Source organism: Athene cunicularia, assembly GCF_003259725.1.
Source record: "Athene cunicularia isolate RWA chromosome 1 unlocalized genomic scaffold, athCun1 chr1_part1, whole genome shotgun sequence".
Taxonomy (NCBI): domain Eukaryota; kingdom Metazoa; phylum Chordata; class Aves; order Strigiformes; family Strigidae; genus Athene; species Athene cunicularia.
Window position 1 is genome coordinate 64,214,134 of NW_020799091.1, and position 22,579 is coordinate 64,236,712.

Below are 22,579 nucleotides of genomic sequence, written 5' to 3' on the forward strand. Positions count from 1 at the left end.
TAAGGGAGGAAAATTAAAATAAAATCTATTGTGAAAGGGAAACCAGAGAGAGCTCCATCCTTACCAGACCCATGTTAAGGAAGCCAGGCTGTGCACGGTGTCAGGCAGCACAGTGGTCAGGGTGACACAAGAAGATACAGATGATAGGGGAAGGAACTGGGAAGACATTGGCAATATTGGGAAAGACACAGATGTATTCTTTGGTTATTTTAATTTTAGAGTTACAGTTCTCTTTCCTCTTCTCAGGCTTTGTGATTTTCTTTTTTGGAAATAATGCCATATTAAATTGTATATGGGGTAGGCAATGACCATAGCCATAAAATTAAAATAAAATAAAAGAAAAATAAAATTAAAATAAAAAATATCAAAGAGTGCAGAGGCCAGGACAGTGGCTGAGGTTATTTCAGTAGGATGCAGAAGGTCACCAAACAGAAAAAAACAAAACAAAACAAAACAATAAAACACAAGAATCCAGACTTTGTTGGCTCTTCTGCTCCCAGAGTCATCTTGGTTTTTTTGTGGGAATTTTTTCCCTCTTATCCCTTTCCAGGCTGGCTAAATTTCTCAGTAACTCCTCAAATTCAAAAGCAAACTGTGACTATAGGAGCATGTCTGTCTCAGCAATCACAGAATCACATTCTTGTTTTCCTTTCCACAGCCACCATCACAAAGTTTAGGTCACTGTTTGAATTTTTGCACAGCTCAGCCTATGCAAGTCTGGGGCTTTGTGACATGAGGATATCAGCTGCAGAAAAGCACCAAAACCAAAACAGCTTGAGGCATCATTGTTTTGCATTGTGGGTAGTCATGTGCATCCCACAAAGCGAGGGCAAAAATGTTACCGAACCAGAACATCACCCCTATGACCCAGGTGATGGGAAAGCTGGTAGTCTGGCAGGGTGCGAGGCAGCAGAGAAGCAACCTCCGAAGAGGCTGGGGCAGAACCTACACCTCTTTTGAGCAACATTCTTCTACTGTTGTCATGAGCTGTCCTGAACTCACCTCCTTTTAAAACTACTGTAAAAATTACCCTTAACTGACAGCCTTTATGGGGCAGTGTTTATAGGGAGCATTCACAAAAGTTTTAGAGAAGCAATACATAAAGGAAGATTTAGGTTTGTTCATCCTCCCAGGTGGCAGCTGCCAGAGATGCACAGCTGAACGTGCGAGTTCAGCTCCACTCTACTTTCTCCTGAGATTCTGAACCCTTATCTTTTAGCAACCCGGTAAAAAGCATGCTTAGCTTTACCTCAGGCTACCTCATTGCATAATCTCAAACATCTTTATTCCCTTAGGCACAGACCATTGCAGCAGACCCACTTTACAGGAATTTATGTGCTGGAGATGGCATCATTCTGGATGTCTGGTCCCCAAGTTTCTGCCCCTGCTAACTGATATTTGTGTTTATGCAGTGCTGCGTGTGGGGGGAAGCCTATCCCAGGTGTGCCCCTGTTGATCTGTAGGTACAGCAGCTGGGCTCCCACTCCCCATTTCTTTGTGTCACACCAGGATCAGGTTTGTCACACCTCAGCAAGAAGGAAGAACAGTTATTTCTCTCCAGGACATACACTGAAAGACTCTTCCTAATGCACAGTTTGCCTCAATAAAGCAAAAAGACTGAAAAATTACAATGTTATGCATTTCATCTCAGGGCAACTTCATCCTTGCCAGCTTCTCCTGGGAGAGAGCAGGCCTGCGTGAGAGGAACACAGCACGACTGAAAAAGCATCAGAGGAGGGGAGGGCCCATCCTGACCAATTGCTGCTTCAGTAGCTGTCTCTCCCTGTAGATGTAGATGTAGCCTCATTTACCGGAACAAGAATCAACACTGTAAATGTTTACTGTGCAATAAAGCCTAATGAGCCCTTCTGTCCTCAGCATTTTCACATTTTCAGGGGGATCAGTAGGCAAAAGGCAATGCTGCCCAGCCACTCCTATCTGTCAGACTGCTCTCAGATATGCAGAAGTCAGTGATTTCTGCTTCTTTGCAGCGAAAAGAATGATTATTGTTTCTGACTCAGCTCAGAAGATTTTGTCATGTCTGATTTTGCTGGAGGCTCCAGCCCTTCATGCCAAATCATGGTATCACACAGTAAGAAGAGCTAAACAGCCCCAGATGGCCTGGTTGGTTTGCATTAGCCTCCTAGGCTTTTAGCAGCACTGTCATATACCCTGTTACTCTTGGACAGTGTAGAGGTTGCTTTTCTGAGCCAGGTTTGTCAACAGTCTAGGTGGATTCTCCAGGGCTCCGTTCTGGGACTCGACGCGCTTTGGCTTGGCATGTGTTTAAAGTACACTCTAGTTTTGAATAAATCATATCCCCACGTACTACCATAAAGGAATGTGGATGATACTCTTGCGGTTATCCACAACATCTTTGTGGAGATTTTGGGAAGAAAAACAAATAGCACCCTTCCAGATATTTTGAAATGCTACCTCTGACTGTGAGGGAGAAAAAGTTTAAAGAGAAATTAAGCTGTCATGAGTTGTTTGGACTAATAACCACCGGTAGAAGAATAAGTTACTTCTAAAAATACTGTTCAGCTGAAACCTCTGTGGTTGATTTTGTGTTTACTGATCCATGCAGTAGTGCACACACTATAAGGAAAGGCTAAATATTCAGTGACTTGATCGGTAGCTAGTGAACAATAAAATATGGTTTCATTGCACAGATGTTGGCCTGCATAAACTGAAGGACATGGCAAAGCTTGTACTGAGTGCTGCGGGAAAGCATCATGACCCATCATTTTTTAAGGTGGCTGATTTTATTGGTAGCAAATCCACCTGTGGTCTCGGCCAAGATACTCTACCTGCAAAGTCTGAACTGAAAGGATCTGCAGAAACTTCTCAGTGAGGTATAGTATACCGAATTTGCTGCATTTATTGAAGTGTTAGGTTTGGGATTTGCTATTCAAGCATTCCTTCATTGGGATGCAACAGATACTTTGACAACTTTGTTCAAAAGAAAAATCTGGTCTCCATTAGGCACAAGTGCTCTGTCATATTAGGCTGAAATAGGAAGACATTCTTTCAGCTCAGTTTGGGTCATTATGACTGTATCCTGCCATTGATCTATATCTGGGTCTCCAAGCTATGTCCGTTAAGGGGCCTGAAAAAGCATCAATGGCAGGATATAGCCCTTTGTTCTTTCACCTTGCAATTGCAAGGGATTAGAGCAGGATCTGGCTCACAGGACTCTGAGCTGGCCTGCAGCTATTAGCGTTATGAGAATGGCTTGCATCCCTCAATGAGAAAAGTCTTTGGAAAAACGGGCTGTCATCCGATAACTTCCAAGCACTGATATTGCCAAGTAGCAACTACTTTCTCATCGTACTAGCATCCCAGCCATTGCAGAGCTTTGGTGGCAGTTTATATTTAATAATAATGTGTTCTCAGGCCCTTTGCGCAACATTTCTTGACATACCTCTGTTTATTATGTTTTGATCCCTCATCAAACAGACGTTTGATTTCCCCAAATGCTCTTGCACACTGCATTAGCTTTGTACATGTACCTTTGGCTGGAGAGCAGCTAAGCGGAGGGAAGGGAGAGCTCATAGCATGTCCCTCTTTGAGTGTCCAAAGCTGCCTTGGCTGCTAAGGGCTCCTCAGCATCCTTAAATCCCCAATATCCTTCCCACAGACCCCATAACCTTGCATCTTCTGTAGTTATGCACTGTGCAAAGAACAGTCAGGGACATGCTCTTGGTGGTCCAAAGGAAAGCTCTTTCTCTCCAATGTCCAGCCCCTGACAATGCCAGAAGAGGGTAAGGATAGAAACACTTCAAAACCCAAATGTGAGATATGTTTGTTATAGCTAGATGGCATAGTGTCAGCTCAATAAAGCAAGATCTGTTGTCACAAATGTCTCTGTAGAAGTATATCTTGCCAATAATGAGCCAAAGAAAGGTAGCAGCCTTGCAGCCAATGATCAAAACCTGTTTCACTCACTTTGATTCAAATCCCACTTGATGTTTCGCATTTAATGCCAACCAGAAACCGATCAAAGCTCTTAAAGTACTTGAGTAGGATTACCATTTTGAAATTTAAGCCAAGTAGCTTAGACAAATTAATTGTCTAAATATTTTCCTTGCAGAAATTTATTCTCATCAAGAGCACTCTCATGAAAATTATTTAGACATTTTATGTGTTCTGAAAAAAAAATTCCTCTACAATTTTGCAGTTTTGGGGTGTAATTTAATATTGAATACTATTAATAGACTAGGGTAAAAAAATGCCCTTTTAAAAACTAACTCTTGCCACTAATGGGATTTAAATGAAATATTTTATTCATACAGGATACATGCAGAAACTCAAAACTGTATGTTTATGCATATTATTTTATTAAATGGCTCCTTCTGAGCCATTCCAGAAGTCAATTTTACAATGAGATACTTGTTAGTGAAAGGAAGATAATTCTGACGATGAGTTTATGGACAAATATTTTCTGATCACAGAAAAATGGCAGCTTATTTCTGAATTGTAAACGGAAAACTCTTTTTTTCTGTATATGTATGACATTAACAGATGTGAAGAACAATGCAGTAAAGAAGTATCCAGAGGAAAACGTCTTTAAGCATAACATTATGGGATGCCCCAATTGATTTATAGGAGAAGACTATCATTGTGCTGCTCTATTGATTTCTCACATGGACTTGGATTCCAGAGGATGTAAAACTGACCAGCCTACCAACTCCCAATTAACCAATACTAATGTATTGGTCACATCCAATTTATCTATTTTTAAACATTTTGTAGTTTAAAACAATATTAACGGGGAAAGATCTTGGTGTAACCAAGATAAAGTCTGTTTCATTATCAGTCACAACACTTGCATATTACAGTCACCCTCACTGTCAGGGTGGCAGTGGTACTGTGCTGTCTAACATGTTGGAAAACATTTTAAAGCTGGCTGCTTTGTCAGGTGTGAGGCCCAAAATCACTGGAAAGGGCAATGAGAAGGGCACACCTGGAGCTCAGGTGGGTTCACCACTTGCCCTGTCTCTCGACTCTCACATTGGTTTCTGCCAGCCCCAAATCTCTGGTTACTGTATAGTTGATGGGATTTCCTGTTGCTCCTTCTTTCAATCAGTTTGGAAGGAACATGCTGTCCCCAAGAGCTGAAGGCAGTGACTTCTGAGCAGCACAGGCACAGGGCTGTAGGTTGGCTGGGAGCTTTGCAAGCTGTAAGGCTCATCAGAGAGTCCATGGCATGTCCCTCACCTCTCACCTCTTTCAAACCTTTCCCTTCTGGCTCATTGAAGGAACCTCTGAGGAGAGCAGGAACACTTTGCAATCTGAACACGAAGAGGCAATTGAGGGGTTCAGGAGAGGACACAACCTTGATCAGTAAAACACCATCACACTGAGCTTCTTCCTCTTGCAAATCTCCTCGAGTAAGTGAAGATGCAAAACAATGTCTCCTGCTGGCACCAGCCGTCCCTGTGTAGGAGCACAGTTCTGAATTCAGTTTCCACAAGGGAGATTTCTTTTTCTTTTACTTGGATAGTGGTTAAACACAATATTTGGATTTTATGTTTCTGTCCTGCCTGAAGCAACGCCTCCCTCCCCTGCATGTCTCACACTGCTGCTGCTGTATGACGGAGAGGCAAAACACAGGCTTTTGTTTTGGACTGCTTATGGGTTTGGAGGCATTTCATGCCTCATCATAGGCAATGCTGCGACTCAAAGCTCTTCTATGTTGTGCATGCTGTTAACCAGCCAGCAATTTTGAAAATATTTTTATTGCTGCTAATTACCCTTCAGAGAGACTGTAAAACAGAGTCTTTATGGGAATCTCTGGTCTGTCTATGCCTGGAGGAAAAATATCAGAGTGATTAGCCATGTTTGCTAACCAGAGCATCACAGCAATTGCCTCAGTGTCCCTGTGCCAGGCTGCTTGGGGGATGTTTACAGCTTGCCTTCTTACAGCTATTCCAAACACTGATACTCGCCTGGCAGGGAAGAGAGTTATAATTTGTTAAATATCTTCCTGTTTCTGAAATTAGCACTTCATCCAACCTTCCACTAGTGGACTGCAGATGTCCCAGTTTAAAGTCGCTACACTGCAATGGCTTAGTCTAAGGCAGGAGAGGGTAGTTGCACTGTGTTGTGGGGAGAGGCTGTCCATGCAGTGCTGAGCCTACAGCCAGAGTGACTCCTGGTGTCCATCTCCATGATCTCATCCATGACATCCATGGGAGTGGGGTGCTAGGGAAGGAGTTCCTGTGGCTACCTGGGGCACTGCAGAGCTGTACCTCTGTCCTGACCTGTGTTGCCCTTCCAGGGCTGCTTCAGGCCAGCCTAAGTCCATACACAGCCTAAAAACAGCCCCCTACATGCTCCTTTACCTCTGGCCATATGGGATTTTTCCCTTTCTTTAGTGCCAGCACCAATGCTTCTAACACTACAGCTGGCATGTGGCAAGAGATGAGTAAAAGAAGGGTATTCAAATGGCTGGGGGCTAGAGGGGTCATTAAAGTGCCTCCTTTGGTCACTATATAGATTCTGTACATAAATACATATATATATGTACAGAGAGAGAGGTTATAGCTTACCTGCATCATGAAGCTACACCAGGGTGTCCTTGAGCCACACACCTGGCCCTACATCGGCAGAACAGATGTCATCACCTGCCCCTTGGGGTTTGTGCGAGACCACACTGAAGTGTAGCAAAAAGCCAGCCCTGAATGCTGCTGCAGCAAAAAGGGGGTTTATTTGTGTTTGAGATGAGAGGAAAGGAGGATAAAAGAAAGAACTTACATGCCAAAAAGAAAAGGGAAAGAGAAGTCGATAAGACATTAGCACAATCCCCCCTAAGGTACTGAGAAAAGAAGAGGTGAAAAGTAAAGCTAATGGGAGAAAGTAATCTTGTCCCACATCCATGCAAATCCATGGAGAGTCTTACAGGAGCAGGGCTGCCCAATACTGCTGAAAATAAGTTGGTGAGCAGCACAAGGCTGGGGAACATGCCACGCTGCCATCCCTGCCACTCTGAGTAGGCTGCCCAGCTCCGCGCTGCCCACAGCGTCTCTCAAACGGAGATGCAACCGCAGATGGCTCCCTTCACGCTTCACCTTGGCCTCTGCGCAAAGGCTGAAGACACAAAACGCTGGTCTCTGCCTCCACCCATGGAAACCTGGATCTGCTTCTGGCTCTGGCCCAGAAGAGTCACAACAAGCTGGTGGTGTGAACAGCACCTCATTTTGTGGATTTGAACATTGCATGGCAAATTAAGGATAAAACATTTTCTTTAAGCTTAAAATGACATGATTTTGCTGGATTTGAGTCACACTTGAGCTATTTTAAAACTCTCTTAGAATGCTCTATTTTATTTTTCAAGAGTAATAAGTAAAGATGGGCCAGATTAAAATCTGTGGCCCAAACAGTGTTGAGCTTGGGTGGGGGTCAACAGAAACTACATCACAATTTTCCAGTTTGGCTCATCCGGTTGTAGGAGATATTTGGAAACTATCTCGTACTCGAATGCTCTTTGTGCTCGAGGTTTTCCTTCCACAAGTTCACTTCTTTTGCAACTCATCAAAATGTAGTTTGAATGAGTATTATTTGCTTGACTGTGGAGAGCTCGATTTTTAAAGGAACGTGGCTCAAAAGGGTGAAGATCTGGCAGATGCCTGCCAGGCTGAACCGTGAAGTGGAGTGAAAACCAGCAATTTTGATTTGACATCCCATATACAAAAACCTTTCTATCCTGGGGGGAGCTTGAGCCCAACAAGCTTTCTCTTTGAAGGAGCCAAAAATTTCAGCATGAAACCTCTCCTGGAAAGACTTGCATGCTTGAGCTGTTGTGATCATGTGAAGAAACTTTGTCTGTAACCACAGAAACTGAAAACCAGAATACATTTGCTGAGCCTGAGCTTTTTTTTTTTTTTTTTTTCTGTCAGGAAACATCCTCTTCTGCTAAGTCTGGATGCCTGCTCCTTCTCAACCTGTGCCATGATTGACGCTGTCTGGCAAGTGCCTGGCATTGTCCACATCAATTAGGGACTGATTCCCACCTGGTTCTTACATTACCCACTCCCCTTGATGCCTGGTGCTTATTTGGTTTGGGGGCAGCAACCTCTGAGGTCCCAAGCAGTGAGCAGCAGTGTTTCCAAATTAAAAAGTCAAACTACTGACATCCCTAAAGTGCACCCGGCCATGGGGGTGAGCAACAATGTCTCCCATGTGTCCTGCCACTGCTGCCAGCTAGAAGCAGGTGGGAGGTGTGGGGCTGGTGGTGTGCCTCTGGGAAGTGCGAGCTCCTGGGCTGGCCACTGAAACCAGCTGCCAGGAGCCAGGGCAGCGGAGCGTGCAAGTGGGTCTGGTGCAGTGGCAGCACCGGAGGCAGGGCTGGCCACGCAGAGACAGAAAGAGTGAAAACTGAAGGTCTGGCTGAGGTTGGAAGGACCCCTGCATACAAACACACACACACACATCTGCTGCCCACAACACACTGAAAGGCACTGAAGCTTCAGAGGTGCAGCGGCTCCAGGAGACTTTGTGGGCCAGAGACAGAACAGTTGGGCATCAACACAGTCTGATGTCCTTGGCATAGTCACTTCAATCCATGTTCCTAAGTGCCCTTCTTATAGAGTCTCATAAATAACCTGTTCAGAGGGTTGTCTTTCTCCGGACAGCCTCCCTAGCCTTGGCTTTGAAACCACAAAATGTTTCCAAGCAATGTCAAACACAAGGGAAGCAGGTATCTGTTGCTGGCACTTGCCTTTTCGTGACAAGCTTTCCTGACACATGGAGGTAATGTCAGGTGTGAAGTTGCTGAAGGCGGCACCTCCTTCTGTTCACATGCATTTTTCTGGACTCTGTAAAGAGCAATGACAGAAGTGTTAAAAGAAATTAATTTAAATGATTGCCAGGAGGCAATTGCAGGCAAGCCTCACTCATGACGAGTCTCAACTTAGATTATTGATTTATTGTTTGCGCAGTACACACCTTCACATTTCAAAGGCCAGGAAAGTTTTTGCAGCAATGCCAAAATATGAGCAAATAACACAAAAATTATATGTCCACAAGCAGAGGTACCGTATAGGAGATTCACAGGCTCAGGAGGTGCTCTGCTTTTGGGTCATGCCCAGCACGGGCCACTAGCCAAGGGTGCCCTGTGGGATAACCTCATTCAGATAAAATGATGGATTGCTACACAGTCTTTCCAAGGAGGTTACACGCTTGCTAGGAGCCTTTTTCAAAGTGAAATTCCCCTGAATTGTCCCACTGAGGTTTTTGGATCACGCCCTTCAATGTCAGAGGTTAAGAAGCATGGATGAGATAATTTTCGGCAAGAGCACAAGAGCAGAGTAAATGTCTGCATCTCGTTTTCCATGTGTCGTGGTTTAAACCCAGCTGGCAGCCAAACACCCTGCAGCCACTCGCTCAACCTGTCCCACCCTCAAGGAATAGGGAAGAAAATTGGAGGGGTAAGGGTAAGGAGACTCATAGGTTGAGATAAAACCAATTTAATAATTGAAATCAAATACAATTCAAATAATAATGATAGTAATAATAATAACAGAAAATAGAGATGCCTAATGCACAATGTGATTGCTCACCACCTGCTGACCATTGCCCAGCCCGTTCCTGGCTAGTGATCCCAGAGAAGAGAGAACCTGAACCCACAATCCCAGAAGCCAGAGTGAGCTTTCTGATTAACCCTTATCTATATAGTGATCATGAGCTTATGTGATATGGAATATTCCATTGGCCAGATTGGGTTCATTGCTTTGGTTGTGCTCCCTCCCAGCTTCATGTGCACCTGCTGACTAGCAGGACATGGGAAGTTGAAAAGTCTTTGATTTCTAGCAACAACTAAAAACATCAGTACATTATCAACATTCTTATCATATCAAATCCCATACTGAATCCAAAACACAGCACTAGTCAAACTACTAAGAAGGAAAAAAACCCAAGCTCTATCCCAGCCAAAACCAGGACAATATCCACCCTCTATTCCATACCATTTCCATTATGCTCAGGTTCTATGTTTTCCAACATATTCTAACTAATTGAGATCTTATTTCCTGCTTTACGATATTTTTATATATATATATATATATATATATATATATATATATATAAGTTTATGGGCCATCCCTCCAAAATGTGTAGTGAGTTCATTTAGTCCATAACTTTGGGTTCCACCTGTCATGACAGTCTTTTAAGGCAGGAGGGGTGATGCAGGCTTGGCTCAGTCACTGGACTGGGTGACCTTGGTTGCAGCAGGGGAATGGCACGTAGTCTCTCCTACATGTGAAGCTCATAGCTGATGTATCTGGTGCGGTCCATGCTCAGTCTGCGAGCTGAAGATGTCAATCTTGAGGAAGTTACTGGTCACCAGTTGCTGAAACTAGTCCTGGCTTCATTAAAGTTCCTTTTTCATTAACCTGGGTGATTCTTAATATGATGTCATCAGTATAATATGTATCAACCATAGTGATAATGATACACAATAACAGGGTTACTCAGCAATTACCATCATACAATTCAATTCATCAGCTATTTTCACCCGAAATCAAACCCCCTTGAGGCACACCTAGGAATTCCCCATCCTTCTACATTACCCAATAAGTGCACCCAGGTCCTTGGGAAAAAGTAATAAAACAAATGGATTTACCCTGACCCGAGGCAGGAATAACCCAGACTCTTCCTCAGCATATATTTAATGTGCACTACAGGGACTTTAACCCCATCTACAGTACATAGAAGGTCTGATTGGGCAGGGCCTGCTTGATTGGCAGATCCCCTAATGTTGATTAACCAGGTGACTTTTGCTAAATGAGTGTCCCAAGGTCTGACAGTTCCACCACCCATTGCTCTCAGTGTAGTTTTCAGCAACCAATTGTACTGCTTGATTTTCCCAGAGGCTGGTGCATGATCAGGGATGTGATATAACCATGCAGTGCTGTGGTCTTTGGTCTAAGTGTCTATGAGATTATTTCAGAAATGAGTCCCATTATCTGGCTCAGATCTTTCTGGGGTGCCATGCCACCACAAGACTCGCTTTTCAAGGCCAAGAAGTGTTCCGGGTGGTGGCATGGGGCACGGCGTATGTTTCCAGCCATCTGGTGGTTGCTTCCATCATTGTGAGTATGTAGTTTTTTCCATGCCAGGTTTGTGGGAGCATAATGTAATCAATCTTCCAGGTCTCCCCATATTTATATTTTAACCATCATCCTCCATACCAAAGAGGTTTTAACTGGCTTGTTGCGTTGCAGCACATTTCACATTCATGGATAACCTGCGCAATAGACTCCACTGTTAAGTTCACCCCTCGATCACGAGCTCATCTATGTGTTGCATCCCTTCCTTGATGGCCTGAGGAATCATAGGCACAGTGAGCCATAAATTTTTCATCCTTATGTTGCCAGTCCAGATCCACTTGAGCCATATTAATCTTAGCAGCTTGATCCACCTGTTGGCTGTTTTGATGTTCTTCAGTGGCCCAACTCTTGGGTACACAAGCATTTATGTGACATACTTTCACAACCAGTGTCTCTACCAGAGCAGCAATATCTTGCCATAATTCAGCAGCCCAGATGTGTTTGCCTCCACACTGCCAATTGTTCTGTTTCCACTGCTGTCACCACCCCCACAGGACATTTCACAGAATCATCTAGGTTGGAATAGACCTTGAAAATCATCCAGTCCAACCATAAACCTAACATAGACAGTTCCCAACTACACTATGTCCCTCAGCGCTAAGTTGATCCTACTCTTGAACACCTCCAGGGATGGGAACTCCACCACCTCCCTGGGCAGCCCATTCCAACATCTCACAACCCGTTCTGTAAAGAAATGCTTCATAATATCCAGTCTAAACCTTCCCTGGTGCTATGTGAGGCCATTACCTCTTGTCCTATCACTTATTACTTGGTTAAAGAGGCTCATCCCCAGCTCTCTGCAACCTCCTTTCAGGCAGCTGTAGAGGGCGATGAGGTCTCCCCTCAGCCTCCTCTTCTCCAGACTAAACCCCCCCAGTTCCCTCAGCCGCTCCCCGTACAACCTGTGCTCCAGAGCCTGCACCAGCTCCGTTGCCCTTCTCTGGACACGCTCGAGTCATTCAATGTCCTTTTTGTAGTGAGGGGCCCAAAACAACACAGGAGTCAAGGTGCAGCCTCACCAGTGATGAGTACAGAGGTCAGATCCCTTCCCTGTCCCTGCTGGCCACGCTATTTCTAACGCAAACCAGGATCCCATTGGCCTTCCTGGCCACAAGTTCTTCCAATTCACCATCATTCAGAGACTGGCAGGTACTAAAGAATAAAAAGGATTATACAGAAGAAATTACAAATTAGAATGAATTATTCCAGGGTTTTTTCACCTGCAAAATGCACCATTCTTGAGTTGGTATAGAGATAGAGCACTGGTCACCTTTCTTGCTCAGCAATATCTAAGGCCAGCTGGATGGCTTTCACCTCTGCAAACTGACTCAATTCACCTTCTTCTTCAGCAGCTTCTGTGACTCATTGAGTGGGACATAGCAGCCTTCCACCTTCGATATTTTCCTACAATATGACAGAATTCATCAATAAACAGTGTGTACTGCTTCTTATTATCTGATAGTTTATTATATGGGTGGGCCTCTTCAGCAAGCATCACCTCTTCCTGTGGTGCCATTCTGGAATCTTTGCCTTCTGGCCAACTTGTGATCACTTCCAGTATTCCTGGGTGACCAGGGTATCCTGTGTGACCCCATTGTGTGGTCAGTGTGACCCACTTACTCCATGTGGCATTATTTGCATGGTGTGTAGAGGGGACTCTGCCTTTGAACATCCAGCCCAGCACTGGCAGACAAGGTGCCAAGAGGCGCTGTGCTTCAGTACCAACCACTTCCAAAGCAGCTCAAACTCCTTCATACGCTGCCAATATTTCTTTTTCAGTTGGAGTGTAGCAGGCCTCAGATCCTCTATATCTCCGGGGTTGAGCTCTGGTATCCCCTGGTGCTTTTTGCCAAAGACTCCTGGTAGGGCCATTCTCACCGGCTGCAGTGGAGAGCACATTTCTAACATCTTGTCCTGGTCAGACTGGCTCAAGGGTTACTGCCGGAACAATTTCCCCTTTAAACCAGGACACCATGACATTTTACTGTATAGGAATTAGAAGTCCTGGGCATAAGCCCTCCCAAGTCATTATGTTTAATCTCTGAAAAACAGTGAAGATGAGAAAAATGGCAAACTTCAAAGTCGGATCACAAACCAGTGGGGTACCTTCCCCATGAGCAGCATCTTTCCCATGTGGTTCCCACTTTGATATCAGCCACTGGGGTAAGCTGGTTATACACAAATCTCTGTTTTCCATGTTATTTGAGTAGACAAGGTCCAGGATGGTAAAATCTTTAACAGTAAGACTTGAACTGTGATTTGCGATTGTTCTTCCCATTCTCAGTGCTAAAAACATGGCTGAAATCCTGACTTTACAGTAATGGATGGCAAGAAGTCCCTGTATGCAAGAGATGCCAGGTTATAATTTTAAAAGCCTAGCAGTGCAATAATAAACAGAATAGGAGATACAATTGCTGTCTTTCCGGCACAGAGTAATAAACTATTTATGGACATGGTAAATTCAATCCCAAAATGATGAAATAATTTAGACAATAATTCACAACAGCCAGCAAAATCAGACAAAGATCCCATTGACTTCAGCAAGGGAAGGATCAGTCCCAGAGGACACTGGCTTGCTTTGGCCAAGAGCTTACAGTATTTAACCTCATGTTTTCCAGGGGAGTAAGCCATGCAAGGCATCTCTTACCTCACTGTGTCTCAGCACTCTGAGGCTGCTGTAAGAAAACATCTGCTGAAGAAAACACAGGAGGAAAGGATGGGACCCAGTGAGCCTGATTTAGGTACCAAGCTTTCACATGTGTTTCAGGTGCCAACTAAAGCCATTTTCTAGCAGTAAGGGCCAAAGTGCCCTGTATGGCTAAAGGTGACTTTGCAGGTGGGTCCACACAGAGGATCAGCCAGCCGAGAAACATGGGTATGTGAAGTGAAGCCATGGGTGTTGACCTTAACCTGCTGTGAAGTGATGGCTGGGCATCACCTGGTCCTGGGCATGGACAGTTCCCCATTCCTAAATAATCTCTTTTGCGTGCTGCAGCCCCTCTGCACCAGCCCTGAAGCAGGTACAGGCACCCTCCTTCTACCCAGATATAAGCAAGCTGAGCTTCATTAACATAACTGCCAGTATAACGAATTAGGGGACAAAGAGAAACAAATACAATAGCTGAGGGTTTAAAAAGGGGAGCAGTCTGGCCCCAGAGCAGCCACCAGACCTATTTTTCCTTTCTTCTGGGGCTGTGTGGAGGCAGCAGCTGACAGGCATCAATGTGAGCGCCTGGTTCAGCATTGAGGCAGGCAGTTAGAGGAGACAGTGAAGATATGTAGTTCCCCAGGCGCTCCTGGGGTGAAATTCTGGCCATAGTGAAGCCGGCAGGAATGCTGCCATTGCCTTCCACCGAGCCATGATTTCACCCCATAGGTATTAGTTTTTCCTCCCCTTCCAAGACCAGTACAGATATTAGAAAACCACAGCTATTGGGGTTCTGCAAATAAATACTCCATGCCACAGACCTGGTTTCTTTGTCAAGAGGGACAAAATGAACCTAAGAGGACAAGCCAGAGAGCAGCGAGGATGCAACACAACAAAGCACAATTAACACAAGGTGGAAGAGACAAAAAAAATAATAATTAAAAAAAAAGCAGATTCTGTCCTTAGTAGGAATAATATTGTGTTCTAAAAAAATAATCAGCTGACACATGCAGCTTAAAGCAGGCTATGAACTTTGTTTTCCTATGGTTATAAACAGCATCTTTCAGCGGTACACTGCGCACAGCCTTCGGTTGCCTTTCTGCCCAAAATATACACAAATCAGATGAGATGATTTATGACCAGCATGACAGGCAGAAAGGCCTTTCCTGACAAAAGATCATTTTTTTGCTGAACTAAGTCTAAACTCAAACCAAGCACTCCTTTTATCACTACAGGGTGATCAAAGCAGTGAGATGCCATGGTACTGGGGAGACAAAGATGTTCCTCTTACCTTTGGGCTTTCTCCAGCCTAGGCCAGAAGATGCACCAGGTCCAGTTTTCATACAGGGAGAAGGAGGACAACTACACTGACTAAAACTTATTTTTCCTGTTTTTTACATCCATGCAGCACCAATTCACCTGGTCACCAAGAGGGACCAAGTGATGGTGCTACATACATGACACACACAGTCATGAAAGCTCTTTCCATGGGTGTTCTTTGCAGGCTGCTCCCTTGGGCTTTATCTGAGAATTAACCAAGTGTTTTAAGGTGGGTTAATTACCAATGTCTGGTGCTGAGGATGTGCTGTGCAGTTAACATGGATGCTTTCTAAAAGCATCTCATTGTAATCTGGACCGCTGCCTGTTTTTGTGGAACGTGATAAGAAGAAAAGCTGCTATAACATATAAATGAGACTAGGACAACAAAGCTGATGGTAACATCAGAAATATGGATTTGGAAGGATGGGAATTTTTAGACACTTCTCTTACTGTAGCCTGGAGGAAATCAGCTGTGTTGTGTTTGGTTTTTGTTTTTGTTTTTTTTTTTTTAAAAAAGGGTTCAGATTTGAAACCTGTCAAATGACCCAAAAGCCATGCAGATGAGAGGAACACAGTCCACCTCAGCTCCCAACCCACAGGTATGGAGGGAATTTTGCTCAGTATTGCATCTGGTAACTGAACTGGGGAAAGAAAAACAAAATATTCCACAGAAGACAGCTTGCTCCTGATAAAATCTAGCTGAAGATTAATGACCTTTCTCAAGACAATTGCCGAAGATATAAAGTAATTTACATGCTGCAGTCAGACATGTCCTTCTTTTCAGAGTTTCTTTCATAGTTGATGCATATATGAAAACACGCAGCTACACTGATCTCCCACCTGACCAAGCTTCAGGAGCTCACACAGACAAAAGCCCAGCACTGAGCCACTGGCAGGGCTGCAGCTTCCTGCACTGACCCTGAAGGAAACCAGCCAAGCTTGTCAGTAGGATGTGGACAGCATGGAGTCCCTGCTCCTGTGACCACTGTCTTGCTAATACAGAGGGGAGTTCCTCTATGTGGAAACTATTAGGATCTTTGAACTGGTTTGAATCTGCATTTTCCGCTGAGGTATTATCTCTGCTGGGAACAAGGTGATGGATCTGGTGGAAAGTCCTAGGAAGTCTTGCTTCTCTCCCTCAGTAGAACAGGCAGTTTGAAAAGGAAGAAAAATGATCTCAGCTTTGATCAAGTGGCTTAAATTTCAGTGGCCACCAGCACTGAAGCCAGGGCAGCAGCCTGCATCCAAGGGACGGAAACCATTTTCCCAGCTGCTTTCACAAAAGTGACTGGAGTTGAGAAACCAGAGATGTCCAGATTCTTTTGGAAAACAGGAAATGTACTTAAAAGCTATTTTTTTTTCTTCTCTGTAGGTTTTTGGTACATATTAAAGCTGGAACATTCTTGAAAGTGGGATTTCCAGCTGCCACGGGTGAGACCTTTATTTATTCTGCAGCATTGCAGCCTGAGTTGCACTGCACCATGGCTCTTGCCACAACAGGTCCCTTCCAGAGAGTGATGGTTTTCAGAAGATGAAAGGGTTTAAAGAGTCACTGAAAGACAACTAAGAAAAGGCAGACAACTGTTCATGGAAGTAAATACATGCAGGGAACCCACACTGCCACAGGGAAATAGGCTTAGAAGTCAGAGACATGAAACATTGGCAAGCAGTGCCAGAGAACATGCGGTTTGTATTTCTGGCTGCTTATGCTGTGTGGTTTGTCCTGTGGGCTTTTTTTTTTTTTTTTTTTTTTTTTTTTTTTTTTTTTTTAATGCAATACCACACCTAGTTTGTTTTGACTTTCACTTGGTGTAGATATGCAACTGGTAGACAATGGGATATTGTCTCACAGTGGCATTGTCCTATGTGACATCCTTGTCTTTAAATTGGAGAGACATGGATTTGACAGATGGACCACTCAGTGGATGAGGAATTGGTCACATTGTGACTGGATGGTCACAAAGAGTTGCGGTCAATGGCTCAAGTGGAGAGCAGCAATGAGTGGTGTTCCTTAGGGGTCAGTGTTGGGACCGGTGCTGTTTAACATCTTTGTTGGTGACGTGGACAGTGGGACTGAGTGCACCTTCAGCACGTTCACCAGTGACACCAAGCTGTGTGGTGCGGTCGACACGCTGGAGGGAAGGGATGTGCCATCCAGGGGGACCTGGGCAGGCTTGAGAGGTGGGACCGTGCAAACCTCATGGAGTTCAACAAGGCCAAGTGCAAGGTCCTGCACATGGGTCAGGCAATCGCATCTACAAACGCAGGCTGGGCAATGAGTGGATTGAGAGGAGCCCTCTGGAGAAGGACTTGGGGGTACTAGTGTATGGAAAACTGACTATGACCTGTGTGCTCAGAGCCCAGAAAGCCAACTGTATCCTGGACTGCATCAAGAGAAGTGTGGCATGCAGGTCGAGGGAGGTGATTCTCCCCCTCTACTCCACTCTTGTGAGACTCCACCTGGAGTACAGTGTCCAGCTCTGGGGCCCCCAGTATAAGAAAGACATGGACCTGCTCAAGTGGGTCCAGAGGTTGGCCATGAAGATGATCAGGGGTTGGAGTGCCTCCATTACGAGGGCAGGCTGAGAGAGTTGGGGTTGTTCAGCCTGGAGAAGAGAAGGCTCCGGGGAAACCCTATAGTGGCCTTCCGGTACTTAAAGGGGCCTACAGGAAAGGTGGGGAGGGACTCTTTGTCAGGGTAGTGACAAGATGAGGGTAATGGTTTTAAACTGAAAGAGGGTAGATTGGGATTAGATATAGGGAAGAAATTATTCACTGTGAGGGTGGTGAGGCACTGGCACAGGTTGCCCAGAGCAGCTGTGGCTGCCCTCTCCCTGGCAGTGTTCCAGGCCAGGTTGGACGGGGCTTTGAGCAGCCTGGTTTAGTGGAAGGTGTCCCTGCCCATGGCAGGGGGGTTGGAACTAGATGATTTTAAGGTCACTTCTAACAAACAATTCTATGATTCTTTGATTCTATGATACAGAGTGATATTTGTACATCCAAACAACTTGCTTTCACAGAGAGTCATGGTAAATGCTCTCTGTGTGCATTCTTCAGTCATGGGGTCCTTGGAGACCCAGATTTATTACAAAGTGCAGTGATAATGGAGAAATGTCATAACTTCCAGTTGATCTACACTCGTTTCTAAAGTTAATCAGTTTTATTATTCCCTGTTCTCCCCATTGTTTCAGTAGCTATGAGCACATAAAAGCAGATAAATGGGAGAAAACAGGAAAGCCCTGTTCTCAGCTTTAATATCTTGAGTATTTTTTTTTTTTACCAAGAGCAACTGGATCATATTTTGCAGTCCAAACTTTAATGGTTTATTTTCTTAATGTGAGGCTGCCAGAATTTTGCACTTGTGCAAAAGCAGTACAATTACCACATCTCTCTGCATCAACACCACAAGAAAAGATGTCAAGCTAACATTAAACTCGTCTTCTCATAAGACTGAATCTTTCTACGCCGCATGTCAACTGAGAGCTCCCACATGAGCAATACCAAGCCTCTTCCATGGGGCTTTCTAGTGATTTAAACTTGTCAGTTTAAATTTATATTTCTGAGTGCTTTTTGAGAGAATAACATGCCAAAAAAAGTACTTTGGCCGAGCCTCTCCATCCCACTGGCTGTGTGGATATGCAGAGCCAGCATCTCTCCTGCCAGGCGGCTTGGTGCCTCTCACACGAGCTCACAGGATTCTTGGAAACCCTGTGTCTCCATAGTCAGGAAGCAAGTGGCGCTGGGACATTGTGTAAATCTTCCCGTCAGTCACTGAATGCTTCTTTGAGGTCCCAAAACTGGGAGGGAAGGAGCCTTCCTCAGCCAAATAAACCTTCATTCACGTTCAGCTAAGAGGCGACCCTTCCTTAGCCTTCACAGATCCTCCCTTCCAACGACGCTGGATAACACCATGGAGCTCTTGTCAAACGGAAGTGCTTGCTTATCAATTGTCCAAAGCAACAAATATCAAAGAGGTTGATACCTTGTCCCCAGGCCTGTTTTCATTCATAACATCTCCTTCTCCGTGCCTCTGCAATGAGGCATGCTTAGGAAGGCAGAGTGCTCTGGGCGCTGGTGACAGCCCCAAACTACCTCACATTTTAACATAGGTTGGAAGACTGATTGATAGAAAAAACAGAGCTTCTAGGGACACAGGGTGTTCTGAAATCTGATGAGATTTACTTCCCTGTGCAGCACTGCCGGGGGCACTATAAGCATTACACAATATCTTCCCTCCCAGTTTTGGGACCTCAAAGAAGCATTCAGTGACTGATTTGGTTGCAGCAAGAGATAGTGTTGTGCTTTTGAGGAACACAGCAGGACTTTCCATGATCATGGGAAGTTGATGGTGGATGTATGCTGGTAACTTGGAAGAAAACCTGTCAGTCCCATTGATGGAGGCAGGGCAAAGAGGTAAAAATGTTACTAGAGAAGCATGTGGGAAACTGGGGATTTCACAAAGCCTACTGACTATTCCGCAGCAAGCTCCGTACTTTGTACGATGGAAAATTACCTGTAGCTCTAACAAACATCATAGGGCTGCTGATGTGGAGACAAGCCCTACGGGAAGCAAAGCTGTGGTGACCTTGGAATTTTTTTTGGATGCCTCAGTCTGAGCTGGAGTAGCTGTGCTGCAGACAGCCCTACACCACTGAGGACTAAGTGACAGCCCTCAGGGGTCAGCACTGCTCAGGCTCTTTAGCCCTCTGGCAGCTTGTCTGCGTGAAGGTTTGCTGGGAGGTTTTGGAGAAAGGCAGCTTTCTTATTTCTTTCATAATCCTTATACTCAACAGATACAGTGTCTTCAGAACCCCCTCACTGAAAGGCCACCTGAGAGACAAAAATCTCACACTCTAGTTCCTTATAATCCTCTGAGTATCTCAGTGAAAACAGTCCTCTAGTTAAAATACTGCAATAGTTCCATTCAGTGCTGTTGATAGGTACCAAGTGCAGACAGTGGTGGCAGTGAGCAAGCATTACTAAATGCACACATGTGACAATACATGTCCTCCATCATGCAATTCTCCCGCATCTGTCTCTACTGAATTTAGGCTAAAAGTGGCAGAAATGGAGTCTGTGCTATTTTTTCACCTTCCAAATCAGAGGTTTACAGATACAAGGTCACATTGCCCAGAGGGTTTGTAGGACCAGTGGCCCTCTACAAGAAATGGAGTAGGCAACAGAGAAGTTTGGGAACTGCTGTCCCATGCTGAGCAGGGTTTTGGGGTGTTATTTTTCAGACTAAAATGCCAACTCTTAGTTTTGGTGGGCTTTGAAAGGGTCTAAGACCATACAGGCCTTCCTCTCATCAGGGAACATGGAGAAGGATGCTAAGCTCCCTCTCCGGTTCAAGGGAACTGAACAATGCTCATCTGAGTCTTTGGGTCATTTAAAAAGAGAAAGTGTGTGTGATGTAGGTGTTTCATACATTCATTGTATCAAAGACTTTCCAGATCCCTGTTCCTGAGTGGGGTGGAGAAAGTCCTCTGTGAGTCCTAGACTACCAGACACCTTAGCTATCATAGAGCGGTCTAAAGTACACCTGGGTGGTGAGTGTTTGGGTATGGGGCTCTCACTGCCTGAGGAAGAGGTGGTTTACCTAGTGCGTTATGCTGAGTATTTACAGCAAAAACTGATCCTCTCCTAGAGCACACAACTCCATTCTCACTCATCCATGAAGGCGGCACCTCTGGAAAGAGGCAAAGGTGAAGATGAAACCCCCAGCAGGTTTCTCAGAGCTGGATTTGCTCCCATCATTTTCACCTTTTTCAGTTGCCAATCTCAGAAACCTTCTCATTCATGGAAAATGTTTCTGCAAAGTTTTAGTCCAGTAGTGCCTTCCCCAGTCTGAAAACATTCATGGAAACAGAAGCTCTCATTAGTGGGAAATGGCCTCTTTACCTTCCGTGGAGTGGAAATCTTCAGCATCATCTCACCTGTCAGGTGACAGAAGAAAGGATATTGTATTTAACACTGGTTTCTTCTTCTCTCATAGGCCTTTGCATTCGAAATGGGTATTTTGAGAAGAGCAGTCTGAGCACACACCTACTTCACTGGTGCAAGATGAACCTACTTTCTGCATTGACCTCAGCCCTTCCTACCAACGCTGTTGCTTTGTATTATATAAACAATGACCCTGATGGAAGAGCAAGGTAAAATTTAGGACACAGAAAATGGGTGTGAGCCAGATCAGCAGCAGGAACAGCAGCAGATAGGGGTGAGAGCAGATACCTACCTAAACACAAAGTTATACGATGAAGAAGAAGGAGAGTGGCTTCAGCGTAGCCTATTAGACATAGGCATTACAGATCACAGACTCCCTCTGCACCAAGCACAGCATCTTATAATGATAATGACAAGGCGACCAGAACATATGAACAAATGAGGCTGAGATGACCTGGACATGTGAACAAACCAGGCTGAAGCTCTGCTTTTCTGGTTTAACTAGCATCTGCTACTCAGCTGGTCCTTGTCAGCCCTCACAGACAAGGCTGAGATGCTCCAGCATCTGGAGACAAACATCTCAGCTAGCCAGTGCATAAAACATTCAGTCTTTGGCAATGTAGCTTAAAAGCAGCCAGTGCCACAAACACGCAGCTCCTGCCAGCCCAGTCGCTGTGTCTGCCCAGGCGAAAGGCACAAAGTGCTGCCATTTAGCAGTGTTGCAGAGGAGGAGCTGTCTGAGAAGTGCTTACTCCCAGGTCCCAGCGTTGGCTTGAAACTCAAGCAAACATTTCTTAAGGAAGAAGATCTGCAGATCAAGCATCACGTGTCTTCCAGGGAAAAACACACAGTACAAACAAAAAGAAATCAGCTGATCTGTGCAGCGTAGGGGGGGAAAGCCACACAGCCAGCACGATTTATGCTGATTCTTCCAGGATATGCCCTGGAGAGGTGCTCTACGGCCGCACGTTACAGCCTCGCCAGGGGGAGCCGCGCACATCTTTCTTTGGCTAACTCCCTGGGCTCTTACAGTCCCGCCAGAGGTGGCTGGTAGCCTGTGGGGAGCAGGATCCGCTCCTCCCAGGAGAGTTGCCATCAGCCACCCGCAATTCCACGGGAGGATGGTGACAGCAGAAGGGGCTGGGGGAGGTCAGGTTTGGGCTAAGGCGTGCCAGGGAAGAGGTCTGAACACGTGGGGCCAGGGAGGGGACATGAAAGCCTGTGGAGAAAGTTTCTCCCCCATCCAGCTGAGTTCCAGATCCCTCCCCACACCAGGTCTGGGCAGCTCCTGAGATATGGTTGCCTGTTCAGCACTGCTCCTCTCTCTCCTGCCTCACCCAGCCTGGGAGGCAGCCCAGCTCCTCCGGGGTCTGGACACCAGGAAAGAGGCAGAGATGGTTTGCCTGCAGCTCTCTGCTAAAGACTCTGCACTGCTGATAACCCATCTGACCCCTGGAAATGAAACAGTAATGCACAAAGGATGCTGAATCTCTCTTAAGGAGGTGCTGGAGCATTGTTCTTGGTCAGACAGCTGAGGGGCTCTACAGAAGTCTTCACC

General features: G+C 45.2%; 1 protein-coding gene across 1 annotated transcript in view; it reads right to left on the bottom strand.

The window, feature by feature from the left end:
- The window catches only part of GAS6 (growth arrest specific 6), an 81,077-nt gene extending 68,094 nt beyond the window's left edge, over positions 1–12,983 (bottom strand). Inside the window, exons 1-2 of the mRNA XM_026845847.1 lie at positions 12,838–12,983; positions 12,191–12,263 (exon numbers count right to left, since the gene is read on the bottom strand). Coding sequence (XP_026701648.1) covers positions 12,191–12,263; positions 12,838–12,983 — 219 coding nt within the window. The remainder of the gene's footprint in view (positions 1–12,190; positions 12,264–12,837) is intronic.
- Positions 12,984–22,579: the final 9,596 nt, after the last annotated feature.